Here is a 13,992-nt window from a genome sequence, read left to right on the forward strand (position 1 = left end):
ATATTTTCTTAACTCATGGAAAGGCTGAACTCTCCATATTAGAAGACAGATATTACTTATCTCTGCTAATATTAATTCTGCAAGTAGAAAATGCTCTCCTAGCCCTTCTTTCAAAATATACTCATTACTTACCTCGGAAATGAGCCATTTGAAGTCTTCTGATGTTGGGAGGCACAGTCTTGGTGCTTAAGAATTTACTAGATATTACCACTCAACCTCTTAGTCAGCACTGATCATGCTAGGCTGGAATGCTGTCAGCTTTGACTGCAAAATTAGGACCTTGGGCAATCTGATAGTTATCTACATTTATTTAGAACCCACAGAGGGCAGAGTTTAGATAGGTAAGGGAAGGCTTATTGGTAATGTTTCTAGTTCTATCCAGTAACTAAAGACAGAGGCAGACTGAAGATCAGAAATCTTTATTTGACTCAATTTATTTGAAAGAGGTACACATAGTTAAACTGGGCAGTCAGTGATCAAGCAATCCAATTCTACCAATAGCAAGAAATTATTATTATTTAGAAAAAAGTAATTGGTGAACATAGCCAACCAATTTTCAGTGGAAAATAAGACTAAGTTCAATTTCAAGAGGAAGAACTTCACTGTAAACGTTTGTGTTTATAAATTAATTATTTTACCAGAACACACAAAATCAAGGCAGAGACTGTATAACAAGCAACTGGGTCAGACATAAGTACAAGGAACCCAAAAGTGAAGGAAATATTGCACTGATGCAGAAACAGACATTTAAAGAACTGTCATCATCAACAACCATATTTTTGCTAAAGAATAAGCATTCCAAAGGAGCAGACTATTTGGTCAATACAAAAATTAGTAAGGAAATATTTTTAAAGTGCACATTCCCTGAAGAGTTCAATTTTATATGTAATACACATATTCACATACGGAGATGATCATTTTAAAAGGTCTACAACAACCTGACCTTGCAACAAGTCCCACATACAATTTCTAATAGTCTGTGAGTGTCGGTATAAAATTACTGACATTGAGAACATTTCAATGTAGTCTACATTGTTACTTGAACATTTTTCAGCTCCCAAAGTGGAAACTTTTGGGTAGCCAATAGAACGCTGGTGGTATGATGGCATTAGAAGAAATGTTGGGGGTTTCCAACACGATCTATTTTAAGTACACTTCTGATTATTAGACTTTTTATTATATTACTCTTACAGGGTTTCTTATTACAAGGACTTCATTAGAAGGAACCCATTATTAAAGGTATCAGAGCAATACTAAATGAATGTGAATGGTATTCAGTGACAGGGATTTTCAGGCTGACAGATATTACAGCAGGTGCTAAACTATAATACAAATAACTTTGGATTTGTATAAAGTAATAAAAACTTTAAAAATATACTCATATCAAACTATAAAATTCGAAGTTTCATCTCTTACATGGCTCATTGGGTAACCAGAAGTATCAGTTTTTTTGGAAATGCCATAATGCTTTTAGAAAAGAACTAATCTGTAATTGTAAAGCAAAACTTAAAAAAAAATGACACTGAACAATTTACCTTACAAAAGAGGAAATAAAGTAAAAAAAGGTTTCAATTAAAGAAACATGAAGAAGGTTTGTAAAAGAGTAGGACCCAGCATATTCTCAGTCCTTGTGCTGGCCTTTTAGGATAGCCCTGAAACAAGTACTGCTTTACACCAACTGTGGTAGAAAGAAAAGAAGCAGGAGAAAAGGTCTGCACTGATAGCTGTTTTGGGCAATGATCCAAAATACAGATGATAAGAATCCTAAAAATTTTAACTGATCAGTGCTAGCTTGATTAGGTATAGCATTAGCAGTAAGGTATAATTTCAAAAGTATATTTCAAAGGATTGGGCAGGAGGGTGGATGGTCCTCGTTCAGAGTATGCAAAGGAGCTATCAGTGATACTGGGTAGCACCAAAGAAAACCAGAGTGAATAAGTTTTGTATTGAATCTCACAAAAAGAATCAGGTTATGCGTGTTTTCTACTTGAATCCTACAGAAATTAGGAAATCCAATTATTTTCAGCTAAACAGCACTGGCATTTATTTAGCACCCTCCAGAGAATAAGTATTTTGGCCCTAAAAGATTGTGACCCGTGAATAAGCTCTCCATTTGCCTGGGCCACCTGTATGGTGAATCAGACAGAAGGCAGATGGAGCACACTCAATGTACTTAAAAGGAGAACTTCTGTGCCCATCTCAGTAGAATGCTTAGTGCGCAAGAGATTGAAATACATGTAGTTAAAGGATATCCTATGACCTTTTTTGGGTGCTTGCTGTTTGTGGATCTAATGTGTCTATGCTTTTTCTAGACCACTGATATCTACTGGAACATATTACACAGGTATCTAAGGGTATCTGATACACACCAGGAAAGGGCAACATTTCTGAAACAAGAGCTATCCTGTCTTCTCACTCAAAAGAAAAAGGCAGTGCTCACAACTTGGCACAGCCCAGATTGTTTCAACAGTCACTGGATGGTGAACGCCTCCTACAGCACTGGCTTCCAAGGGTTTTCTCCCCGCCCCCCCAAATTGCAATTCCCAATAAGAGAGTACGTTTTATATTGTGACCCGGTACACACAGTATAGATTATTTAACTGAAATGATATTTCAGGAAACAATATTTAACCTTGTTACACGCAGAACTCTCTTCTTTGCTATTCTATTTTTAAAATATGCTCATCTTGAACTGATTTTACGGCTCACTAATGGGTTAAGAACTACAGTTTGAAAAACACTGTCCTTGAGGATTTTAGCTGATCTTAAGAAAAGGTAAAAGCAATGGCCCTGGAACCCCAACAGATTTCTCTGACTTGTGTTGGCTGGGGCATTAAAACACCCATTTCCAAACAGCTACTTCTCCCTTCAGTGTATGCGGTGCACACTTTCAGTTCCTACAGGCAAACTAATCCAGTACCTTGTCCCAACCTTTTTAATACTGGGGCTTTGGCTTGGCCTGAAGTACCAACTAAAACTGGTAACTAATGACCGAATAAGGTTCATAAAATTCGGCACTGAGTAGTCTTTATTTTTCACCAGACAGGAATAGGATACTACTTTGTAGGCTATTTCTAAGAGATGAGCTAGGTGCGTATATATTCACTGGGATAGTATTATATTACTGCTACTACCATTGGAAAAAATGAGAGAGATAATTTTATGGAAATGATAAATAAGTTTAAGAAGATTTTCTTATTTGGAGGCCACAGGATAATTTGGGGATGGATTCGGATTCTGGAGGAGAGAGGGACAGGGAAGGACTGCCTACAGCTAGTCATGATTATTTAGGAACCAGAAAATAACTCAGCTGTACTAAACTGAGCCTGGGAAAAATTCCAAGGTCTTGCTAACACCAGGGAAGAAGCAGCCAACATACATACTTTAATAGGGAAGCCACTGCAGAAGTGCACATGCTCTTTGGTTCAGAGAGTATTTTGTAAATGTGAAGAAATCACAAGCTTCTTATTGTATCAGAAATCAAAGTTGCCATGTCTAGGGACTTCCCTGGTGGAGCAGTGGTTAAGAATCCGCCTGCCAATGCAGGGGACATGGGTTCGATCCCTGGTCTGGGAAGATCCCACATGCCGCGGAGCAACTAAGCCCATGCACCACAACTACTGAGCCTGCGCTCCAGAGCCCGTGAGCCACAACTACTGAAACTGTGTGCCACAACTACTGAAGCCCATGCGCCTAGAGCCCGTGCTCCGCAACAAGAGAAGCCACCACAATGAGAAGCCTGCACACTGCAACCAAGAGTAGCCCCCACTCGCTGTAACTAGAAAAAGCCCACACACAGCAATGAAGACCCAACACAGCCAAAAATAAATAAATAAATAAAATTGATTCTTAAAAAAAAAAAAAGTTGCCATGTCTAGGGATCATAGTTTTCTGGAGGAGAGTTGGCAGGGAATAGACACTCTGCCTTCAGCTTCATACAATAAACACATATCAGGATACATGAAGGGTACAGGGCTATAGCTAACACATAATATCAATACAAAGAGATAAAGGACAGGATACTCAGGACATCTTCCATCGCAATTACCAAAAAACGAAGACAAGTTTGCAATTCTCAGGCAGACAGCCACTAAACACAGTTAAATATAATTCAGGGTAGATTATTTTTAAATACCATAAGATTATGGACTCTGTAATATTCAAGAAAAAGACTACAGAATCAAACACATAATTGTAAAATGTTATGCTAAAAAGACTGACATCTAGTGATCTACTTATGTTCTTTGTTTAGATGAAGAAAATCTTCTAAGACAATTGATAAACTACTGCTCTTGAAATCGTGGGTCTTTCCATTCTAGAAACAGGAATTGATAGGAGGTGTTAGTGGGTAGATGACTGATGGGTAGAGAAAGAATAAGGAAAGATGTTTCTAGGTTCTCATTGGTAAGGGAACAGGAAGGATAGGCACACTGGCTTTGCATGTATAGTAGTTACAAGACCCACTTTGCCTGGCCTCCAGAGGATACCAGAAGAATTTCTATCCTTACTCTTTTAGACTTTTCCCTTTTACTATGGGATACCCAAAAAGTTATGGGTCTGTATTTTTCTGAGTATAAAGTCATGAAACTGGAGTAGGTAATGAGGTACTTGGCTAATGGCACTGACTAGAACTCCAGTAAAACAACATTTCAGATGAGGACAATCTGATAAAAGCTTTCTGACTACCTCTACTCTTAGGTTTAATTCTAACGTATGCAAAATTGGCAGAGCTCAGCAACAGAGAAAAAGTGCATGTTACTTTGAACAAAGGTCATCATGGGAGCATGCACTATGATGAGATTTGAAATTTGTCATCTCGTGACTAAATTTATGTTCAGCAAAGAAAAAAATTCTGAAGGAAACTATTAATAAACAATGAGATTTTTAATCAGAGGAAAATCAATAATATTTAGTAGCAAGATTTCGTCAGGAAGAAATACAATTACAGTCTGGCATGCTGTTTATTTTAGCTTTTACAACAAAGCGAGGAATCTGAGGAGAATTTCACAACCATTGACTTATATAGTCTCCAATTCTAAAAACGGTTTATAGTAATTTGGCGGTACGTTCAACATGCATCAAATACTTTGTATTATTCAATAACTAAGACACTGCATCATTTTCTTCATGGTTCACAATCATATATTCATCCCCTTTCACTTGAAAAAGTCCATTAATATCAAGGTACAAGGATCTTGGACAAAAATCAAGGAAAATACCCCCCCTGACATCTTTACTAATGTGCAGCCCACGATTTTTGTTCTGACGAGTATACACTTAAGAGTAATTCTCACTTGAATAATTGTAGAGAAAGCAAACCAGAAATTCTCAATCTATTGCCAACAGGACAGGTTACTGGGTTAGACTTTAGGGTACATACACTTACCCGACATGCGTATAGAGAGGGGCTGTCTGTTCTGAAGCATAACTCGTATTAAGATGGTGGGACTTTTGTTTATTTCATACTACCAGTGAATAGGAAGTTGGTATTGTTAAGGCCTCAGGAATTTTCCTTTAAGGTCAGCAATCTATTAAACATGACCTTGGTAAACCAAGTAGATCTCAAGGCGTTGGCTTGAGGAAGTATTTCTAAGGCTTGAAAGTTCTGAGAGGGGCCTTCCCTTTTTGGGTAGCACACTCATTTCTTCAAGACTTTCTTAGGATGAGGCTTGAAGGGGTATTAGTCAATCTGTATTATATAAAATAAAAAAGATTGTTTTTCATAGTCACGCTATGTACTTCAAATAGTAATTCAAACCTACCCTCTATTTAAAAAAAATAAGGAAAATCATACCAAAATATTTATCTGTAAAAAGAACTTCATGTTTCTAAAGAAACTACCACCAAGGTTATCTTGATACCACTAAGACAATGTTTGATTTGATCATTTACCCATCACTCATTCAGGGACCTTGAAGCAAGCATGATAGAACTGTAAGATGTGAACTAGGAACATTACATTTAGCGCCATTAAATTTAGGCTAAATATGGGCAACTTCTCCACCATTACAGAGAATCACCTGGAGCAAATATTTAAGATTCATAAAAGAAATATTTCCTTTATAAAGTAATTAGAATTGTAACCAGATGCATGATTCAAGTTAGAAAACCAAATGGATCCCCAAAGAGTTGAAATAGTTTCATCACATAACTGTTTTACTTGATTCTGATTTTTTTTTTAAAGTACTTGTAATTACTCCTATACTATACTCCCCAAACAGGTTTTAGAAGGTACAAGGTAGAAATTGTAATGATTTATTGCTGTGTATCTTCAGGCAGCAGTCTCTGTCAGAGGCTCGGGGAAGGTTCTCTTGCTTCTTCTAGCTTTCTGAGGATCCACTGTTGTGGGGAAATGAAGCAACATTTACTTAACTTCAATGAACTTGCAATGACAAAATATAATGAATGAAAATCTAGAAGTTGTCTTTCCAGTTTAGTTAGGAGTATACTGCTATAGCCAATAATTAAATTCTCTATGCAGGAGAGATCATTCACTGACTTAAATGGCCCAGATGACTCAGGGACAATGGTACTGGGTTTGATTTAACAGTAGTAATAATGTTTTTCTAAGGTCTTTGGACTTAGATGTTCATCTTCAGAATAAGCAAAGTAAAATGAAGCATCCTGACAGAGAAGGGTAATTTAACAGCTGGATTGAATAACTCTGACATAGTGTGAAAATCATCTATGTAGAATTCCTTTCAACCTATGCCAATTCTGTATCACAAACCTTCACGATTCCATATATTGGATTCTACTGATTGAGTAGGAATAAGTACATATAATTCTACAGTGGGTAGCAGCATAGCAACATTCTTGAGCATATTAGGTGCTTTTATGATACATTTTTCTAATTTGAAAGGATCTGAAATCACAAAATTAAACTGCAAATGAAGTGTAAACCTTTTTGTCAATAATGTCTATTATCATTAGGCCTGCATGACAAATAAAAGCCATGGAGGTGATACTCGTGTTATCCCATTATGAAAAGCTTAAGCAAAGATATTTGTGCTTTTTTACTTAAGAAGAACCTAGTGAAAATAGCTCTAAGATAAGCAGAGAAAGAGAAATGGACTCAGTAGCCTTTTCTGGATGTTTCTGGCAGAGCAGGAGGATTAAAAAGAAACCTTCTGGGATAAAATAACACAGTGACAGAGATTAAATGGAAAACTTATTACAGAGAAACTGAAGGTAATGTCCTTCAGCAGCACAAAGAAGATGGCCTGAAAGTCGTGCTGTCATCATGCTCTACTGTCTCCCTGTTCCAGGCAACATGCATATTAAGGGTGTAGTAACTTTATCTCTCTTTCTTTGTAACTTGGCCTCCTTTCAGTTTTCTACTGTTAATATGTCAGTGTTACCTTATAACCCAATGTCTAGATAGAAAATTGCACAGCACATGCTAAATGGTCCAAGGTACATGTGTATGGGTGGGAGAGGTTTCTGGTTTGAGCTCCAGATGTGAGAAGTGAACTGGTAAATAATCATAACCAGCCAGGACCAACACAGAGAGGTCGGGAGGCCCAGGGATTCAGTAAAGAACCCATGTGTTCTTATTGTAAGTTTCACGACAGAGTGAGTATACTTCAGTATCAGGAATAGTGTCTTAGTTGTGACCAACGAGGTAGATAATCAATTCATAGTCTTCCTTTTCTTGACAGTGCACTTCCCTATAATTGCCATAATCCCTAAAGTATGTATAGTGCTTTTCAGTTCACATAATTCACATTTTGAGGAAGCTGAGGTTAACTGACTTCCCCAAGGCCCTACAGTCAAGAAGGAACAGAACCAGTATTTAAACCCAGATTTTCTAACCACAGGCATGGCTCTTTTTCCCTTGTGCCAGGCTACAGTAATTAAAGAAAAAAAAATCCCTATAGCTATACAGTAGAGAAATAAACAATGTGGGGCTATACTTTTCCTGTTGGAGCTAGTAGATTAGCATTAGAGTGCATTAATTTCTTTCATTTGTTGGCTTTTTTTGGCAAAGTATTCCAGTTAGGATTTAAAATAAGAGAACAATTTGATTTCAAAGACAAGTAGGTGTGTTGAATTCAATCTAATGAAAAAATAATTTGTGGAAAATATTATCTAGTTACATATATTAAAACTGTCAAAATGCAAACATAAAATTAAAAAACAAACACAACTTATCTGTCTTAAAGAATAATGCAACTTACATGGCTTTGAAATGAGAAGCTGCTATCTGTTTAACCAAAAGATTGACTATATTTACCCTTGCATCCTCTGGAGTCTTGAAGTTAATTATTTTTCCAAACTCTTTGGCATGGAATACAGACTTCACCCGCTCCTATAAATAGAATAAGTAGCTTCATTAACATGGGAATCTAGTTGTAGAAATACCATAAAGAAATGCCACCAAAAAAAAGCCAAGAATGAGAAATCAAGAAGAATCAAACACAAATGGAAAAAAAAGACTAAATTCGAAGCCATCCGTTATCACTAAACCTAAGATAAAAAGCTTTAGGTGACATTTCAGTTGCTAAAGCTGTCAAGGGTTGATGCAGAGGATGGGAAGGAGATCAATCTAGAAGCAGTACCACTGTTTTCCCTCTCCAAATAATGTCTCAGATAGTTCCTGATATTTGGCTATGGCCTCATGATAAATTCAGCTCAAAAATAATGTACACATGTATGTCTGCATACATATACACGTGTTGTATAGGTATGTATGTGTGTGTATGTATGTGTTTATATATGTAACTTCTGACATTTTAAACCAATAAGAATGCAATAAGAATGTAACTTCAGAATCAAAGAAATCAGGGTGGGTCTTAGATTCTATACGATTGTCCTCCACTTTTTGGTTTTTTTTTTGGCGGTACGCGGGCCTCTCACTGTTGTGGCCCCTCCTGTTGCAGAGCAAAGGCTCCGGACGCGCAGGCTCAGCAGCCATGGCTCACGGGCCCAGCCGCTCCGCGGCATGTGGGATCTTCCTGGAGCAGGGCACGAACCCGTGTCCCCTGCATCAGCAGGCGGACTCTCAACCACTGCGCCACCAGGGAAGCCCTGTCCTCCATTTTTTAAACTCCTTTGATATTCTGTTGTGTTTGTGGGAGAACTACCTAATGGTGGATATTAAGCATTAGAGGGGCAAATAGAATAGGATTATCGAGGAGTGTGGTGATTACTTCTATTAACCATGAGTAATAAGGACACAGAGGAAGCAATATTTTACTAGTCTAACAATCTCTATAAGTAATTCAACTAACCATGCATATACAGACTCCAGAAGAAATCAGATTATTAAAAAAAAAAAGTATGATTGCTGATATAAGGTCGCAAGGGAAAGGTGAAAGGGGAAGAAATGAAGGAGGTAAGAAGTTTATCCTTGGAGATAAAAAAGCCAGGAAATGCAATATGGGCTACAGCAGAGCCTAACAGCTACTACTATCCATCATTTCATATATGGCCACAGGGTTATTCATTTTCTGAGTGAATCAGAGAAATTCTCAATGGGTAAGTTGGTCTAAGATCCTCAAAAACTAACATCCAGTCTCCTTAAGAGCTGCCCCATGTCTTTGGAATGAATGGTAAGATTGGATAAATGGTCTTCACTAGTTAAGCACAAGGCCTAGGGACAGTTCTGTTCTATAGGCTAGTCTAGAAGAAATCTGTTGTCTCTGCCTGTCTGCATCCAATGCCCCTTCTTCCAGTAACAGTTTCTTGAATGTTCTTTGGGTAATTATTTTTCACCCTCTTTCACTCCCAAAACTTCATATAGAGCTGACCCTTCCTTCTTGGTAGCACCACAATGATCCTGTGACCCTCACCTGGCCAACTGGCCCATTCCAGCCCCTGACTAAAGTGACTGGCTCAGGAACAAGGAAGTGACCAAAGGTGGCCCAGTGAGACCCAGTGAGAAGCTTTCATTCTGCTGAGCTAGTAGGATATGAGCCTGGAACTTCTGCTGGCCATAGTGTCACCAAACGATAGCCTGCTTGAGAATGAAGCCAAACTGAAGAAAGTAGAACCTAGAGATGAGGGCAGCAAAGATGGACAAAATGAAGGAGGAGAGGAAGGGTGTGAGAATAAATACTAAAGACATCATTTGAGCATAATTAAGTTACAATATATAGACTTGGATTTTTCAGTTATATGAGCCAATTAAATCCCTCAAAATCAAACCAAACAAAAATAACAGTAAACAAAACTAACTTGGGCTGAGTCACATATTTCTGATTAATATAGCCAGTGCCAAAGCGGCCCTTTTCACATAGGTGTCTGGTCAAATACTGTGAGGCCAAATATATTATCTTTTATTTCTCTGTGTCACCTACGGTACCTAGTGCAATCATTACAACTTACAATGGATATAGAGACTCTGATGATTTACCAAATGACTAGCAATTTGCTGTATTTTATATCAACATCCAAATACCAAGTACTGTTCTAGCTGCTAGAAATCAGAGTGAGAAATGGCCTCCGCATTCAAGAAGATTATAACTGAATTAGGAAGATAATATCTATAAAAAGAGAAAGAACTACCAATAATGGGCTGTTAGAGCGAGAACTTTTCAAGTGTCCATCAGCAAGATTTTCAGGGAAAAAAATTCTGTAGGCAACTGCTAGGGATTCTGAGGTGTACAAATATCTCACTTTAGTGCCTTGGATAGCAGTAGGAAAGCTGCGGTTCTGTTACTGAGTATAAAATGAGGGCCCAGTAATGTTGTGGTCCATGTAAGAGCACATAAGGTAGCACATTTTTTCTTGGCCTAGCTTTCTTTTCTTTAAGCTTGAGTAAGACAGCAGGTGTAAAGAAAAACCATACAAAGACGAAGCAACATGTAAAAAAGAGGGAGAAACATTACAAAAGTAAAGACTATTTTAACGTGTTGTTTTCAGTTCCAAGTTTTCAAAAAAATCTATTCAACATACCTTTGCTTCGATGCGCAACCTTCTCTCATGAACAATGAATGGCTCTTTGGTAAACTCATCAAAACTATACTGCCACTCACATGTAAGCTGTCCAAACGTTCCTTTTGTTACAAACAACACACCACTCAGAAAAAGAAAGAAAGAAACCACTTTAAAAACTGAAGCACTTATATTCAATAATATAATAATAATAATAATAGCAGGATACACATTCTTTGCAAGGGCACATAGAACATTCACCAGAAAAGACTATATTCTGGGTCATAAAAAACATTAATGAATTTAAGAGAACTGAAATCATGCAAAGTATATTCTCAGATCATAATGAAATTAAACTAGAAAACAAGTAATGGAAAGATAACAAGAATACTTCCAAATGCTTACTTAAAAGCATACTTCTAAAAAAAAATCCACGGGTCAAAGAATCTCAAAGGAAATTAGAAAATAGTTTGAACTGAACGAGAATGAAAACATAAAATTTATGTAGCAACGTTTAGTGGGAAATGTATAGCACAACATACTTATCTTAGAAAACATAAAGTACTTATAAAGTAAAATGTATAAGGAATGTTTTTAAGAAATAGGAAAAATGTAGAGAACCAGCTACCAAGCAATATTTTGGAGAACCTTCATGTAATTAATGCTTTAGAACAAAATGCTTTTAAGGCTCCATGTAATATATTTACCAACCTGTATCAGAAAGAGGTTTTTAAAATTAATTCTTGTTTTCCCCCCATTTTGAGGAAGGAAATCAAGAGATGAAAATTCATTCTGTCTATAATAATTCTATTTAATTCTTCCTTCAAAGGTCTTTCTTCCCCAAATCTTCTTTCTGGTTGAAACATCAATTGTAGGTACAACCAGAGGTTTCTTTAAGTGACATATGCTTTAAGTTAAGGGACTAAATTAAAGTAACAGCTGGCACCTGGCTAGAATGGAAAAGGAGAAAGCTAATTAAGATTTCTTTCTTTCATCTCAATCTTCTGCCTCTGATCCCCTCTATCACCAATCTTGGATTATAGGGGCTGCTGGAACAAACCTACTGGTCTTCCAGTACATCTTCAACCATGTGAAAAATCAAAGATAGGCTAATCTTATTTCAGGCGCCTAGTACTCCCTCTCCTGATTAAAAGATTCTTTATCTTCAAGTGCAAAATTTGGAAAGAAAGGACCTCCTAAGTATAAATATCATCTTTCAATCAACTACAACTAGCTTACTACATGTACTCTGTCAAGGTTTATGTGACCTCATTTAAAGAGGTCTACTATGTTGAGAAGAAAGTAATTTCTAAAATGTTGCAATGGACTTCCCTGGTGGCGCAGTGGTTAAGAATCCGCCTGCCAATGCAGGGGATACAGGTTCGATCCCTGGTTCGGGAAGATCCCACATGCCATGGAGCAACTAAGTCCATGCACCACAACTACTGAGCCTGTGCTCTAGAGCCCGCAAGCCACAACTACTGAAGCCCACGTGCCTAGAGCCCATGCTCCACAACAAGAGAAGCCACCGCAATGAGAAGCCCGCACACCGCAATGAAGAGTAGCCCCCACCTGCCACAACTAGAGAAAGCCCACGCACAGCAACGAAAAACCATCGCAGCCAAAAGAAAAGAAAGTGTTGCAAGATCTGGAAATAATAAACTTTGCAACTGACTCTTGTTTAACTCTGATGAGTCACCCTTCCCTCAGTCAATGGGGAGAAGGGTTAATAAAACATGAGTGAATGCTGCTATGAAGAAAAATGACTGTTGAAGCATTGTCTGTAAGTATAAAAGTTCAGAAACAACTTAGATGTGCATTATAGCACATACTTCTGAATGAATACCAGGCAGTCATTTACAAATTAAGAAAGATCTCCATATGCTAACATGGAATACTCTTTAAGACATAGATCTTGGGACTTCCCTGGTGGTGCAGCGGTTAAGAATCCGCCTGCCAATGCAGGGGACATGGGTTCAAGTCCTAGTCCAGGAAGATCCCACATGCCACGGAGCAACTAAGCCCGTGTGCCACAACTACTGAGCCTGCGCGCTACAACTACTGAGCCCGCATGCCACAACTACTGAAGCCCGCGTGCCTAGAGCTCGTGCTCTGCAACAAAGAGAAGCCAACACAATAAGAAGCCCGCGCACTGCATCGAAGAGTAGCCCCCACTCGCCGCAACTAGAGAAAGCCTGTGTGCAGCAACGAAAACCCAATGCAGCCAAAAATAAATAAATAAAAAGACATAGATCTTAAGTAAAAAATTAAGGTACAGAATGGTGTTAAAATAGATTCCTATTTACATTAAAATATGTATGTGTATGCCTTTATAGGCAGATGTATGCTTTGATAGCATGTTTGCTTGCATAGGCATAGAATATTTCAAAGATACAAAAGTAGTTGTCTCTAGGAAGGGGAAAAGAGGGACTGGTATCTGAGATGGAATGAATACTGGCTTTCACATCTATACCTTCTAATACTGTGTGAGTTTTCTATATTTTATGTTACTTTTTAAACAAGAAAATTAAGATAGTGCTATAAATTTGGGGCTCAGAAATTATTAGGATTAAAAACATTAAAAATGATTGCTAAGTTCAATAGTCAACTCGAACCAACAAGATGCTTATATAAGTTTACCTTTTTGGCAGTGAACAAAGCCACACAGCTTAATTAGCCACTCCTTTCTATTCAGCCATAATCTCTCCTCCTCAGCCACAGTTTCACTCTGCATCATCCAGAAATCCACCCTACTACTGCACTTGCTTATTCTTTTCCGTGGTTTCATAATAATACTTCCTGCAAACACTTGCCCCTCCGAGGCTATGCCACTGTGTATTTTTACATGTATCCGTCTACTGTCTACAGGTTTATTTGAAGATTTGGCTGTAGTTGGGAGTATCCCCCAAAAAACTAATGTCTCCAGTGGTATATCTACTTATGTGAGTGAATCTCTATATATTCTAATGATTAGATACCACCAGAAGACTACTGACTTCTGGGGCAACCTGAAATTGCATACTTTTTCAGAGAGGGGGAAGGAATGGTATTGCCTACACTTGAGAGGATAGTTTTACAGGAATTTCTCTATCCATTTAGTTGGTTGAAACAAAT

The 13,992-nt window shown here is 37.8% G+C and overlaps 1 protein-coding gene across 1 annotated transcript in view; it reads right to left on the reverse strand.

Annotated features, from left to right (window-relative positions):
* Window positions 1-4,865: 4,865 nt before the first annotated feature.
* Window positions 4,866-13,992, reverse strand: part of VPS13A (vacuolar protein sorting 13 homolog A) — a 236,658-nt gene continuing 227,531 nt past the window's right edge. Inside the window, exons 70-72 of the mRNA XM_060154950.1 lie at window positions 10,900-11,023; window positions 8,237-8,311; window positions 4,866-6,339 (exon numbers count right to left, since the gene is read on the reverse strand). Coding sequence (XP_060010933.1) covers window positions 6,289-6,339; window positions 8,237-8,311; window positions 10,900-11,023 — 250 coding nt within the window. The 3' untranslated portion in view covers window positions 4,866-6,288. The remainder of the gene's footprint in view (window positions 6,340-8,236; window positions 8,312-10,899; window positions 11,024-13,992) is intronic.

This window comes from Lagenorhynchus albirostris, chromosome 7 (genome assembly GCF_949774975.1).
Source record: "Lagenorhynchus albirostris chromosome 7, mLagAlb1.1, whole genome shotgun sequence".
Lineage (NCBI taxonomy): Eukaryota > Metazoa > Chordata > Mammalia > Artiodactyla > Delphinidae > Lagenorhynchus > Lagenorhynchus albirostris.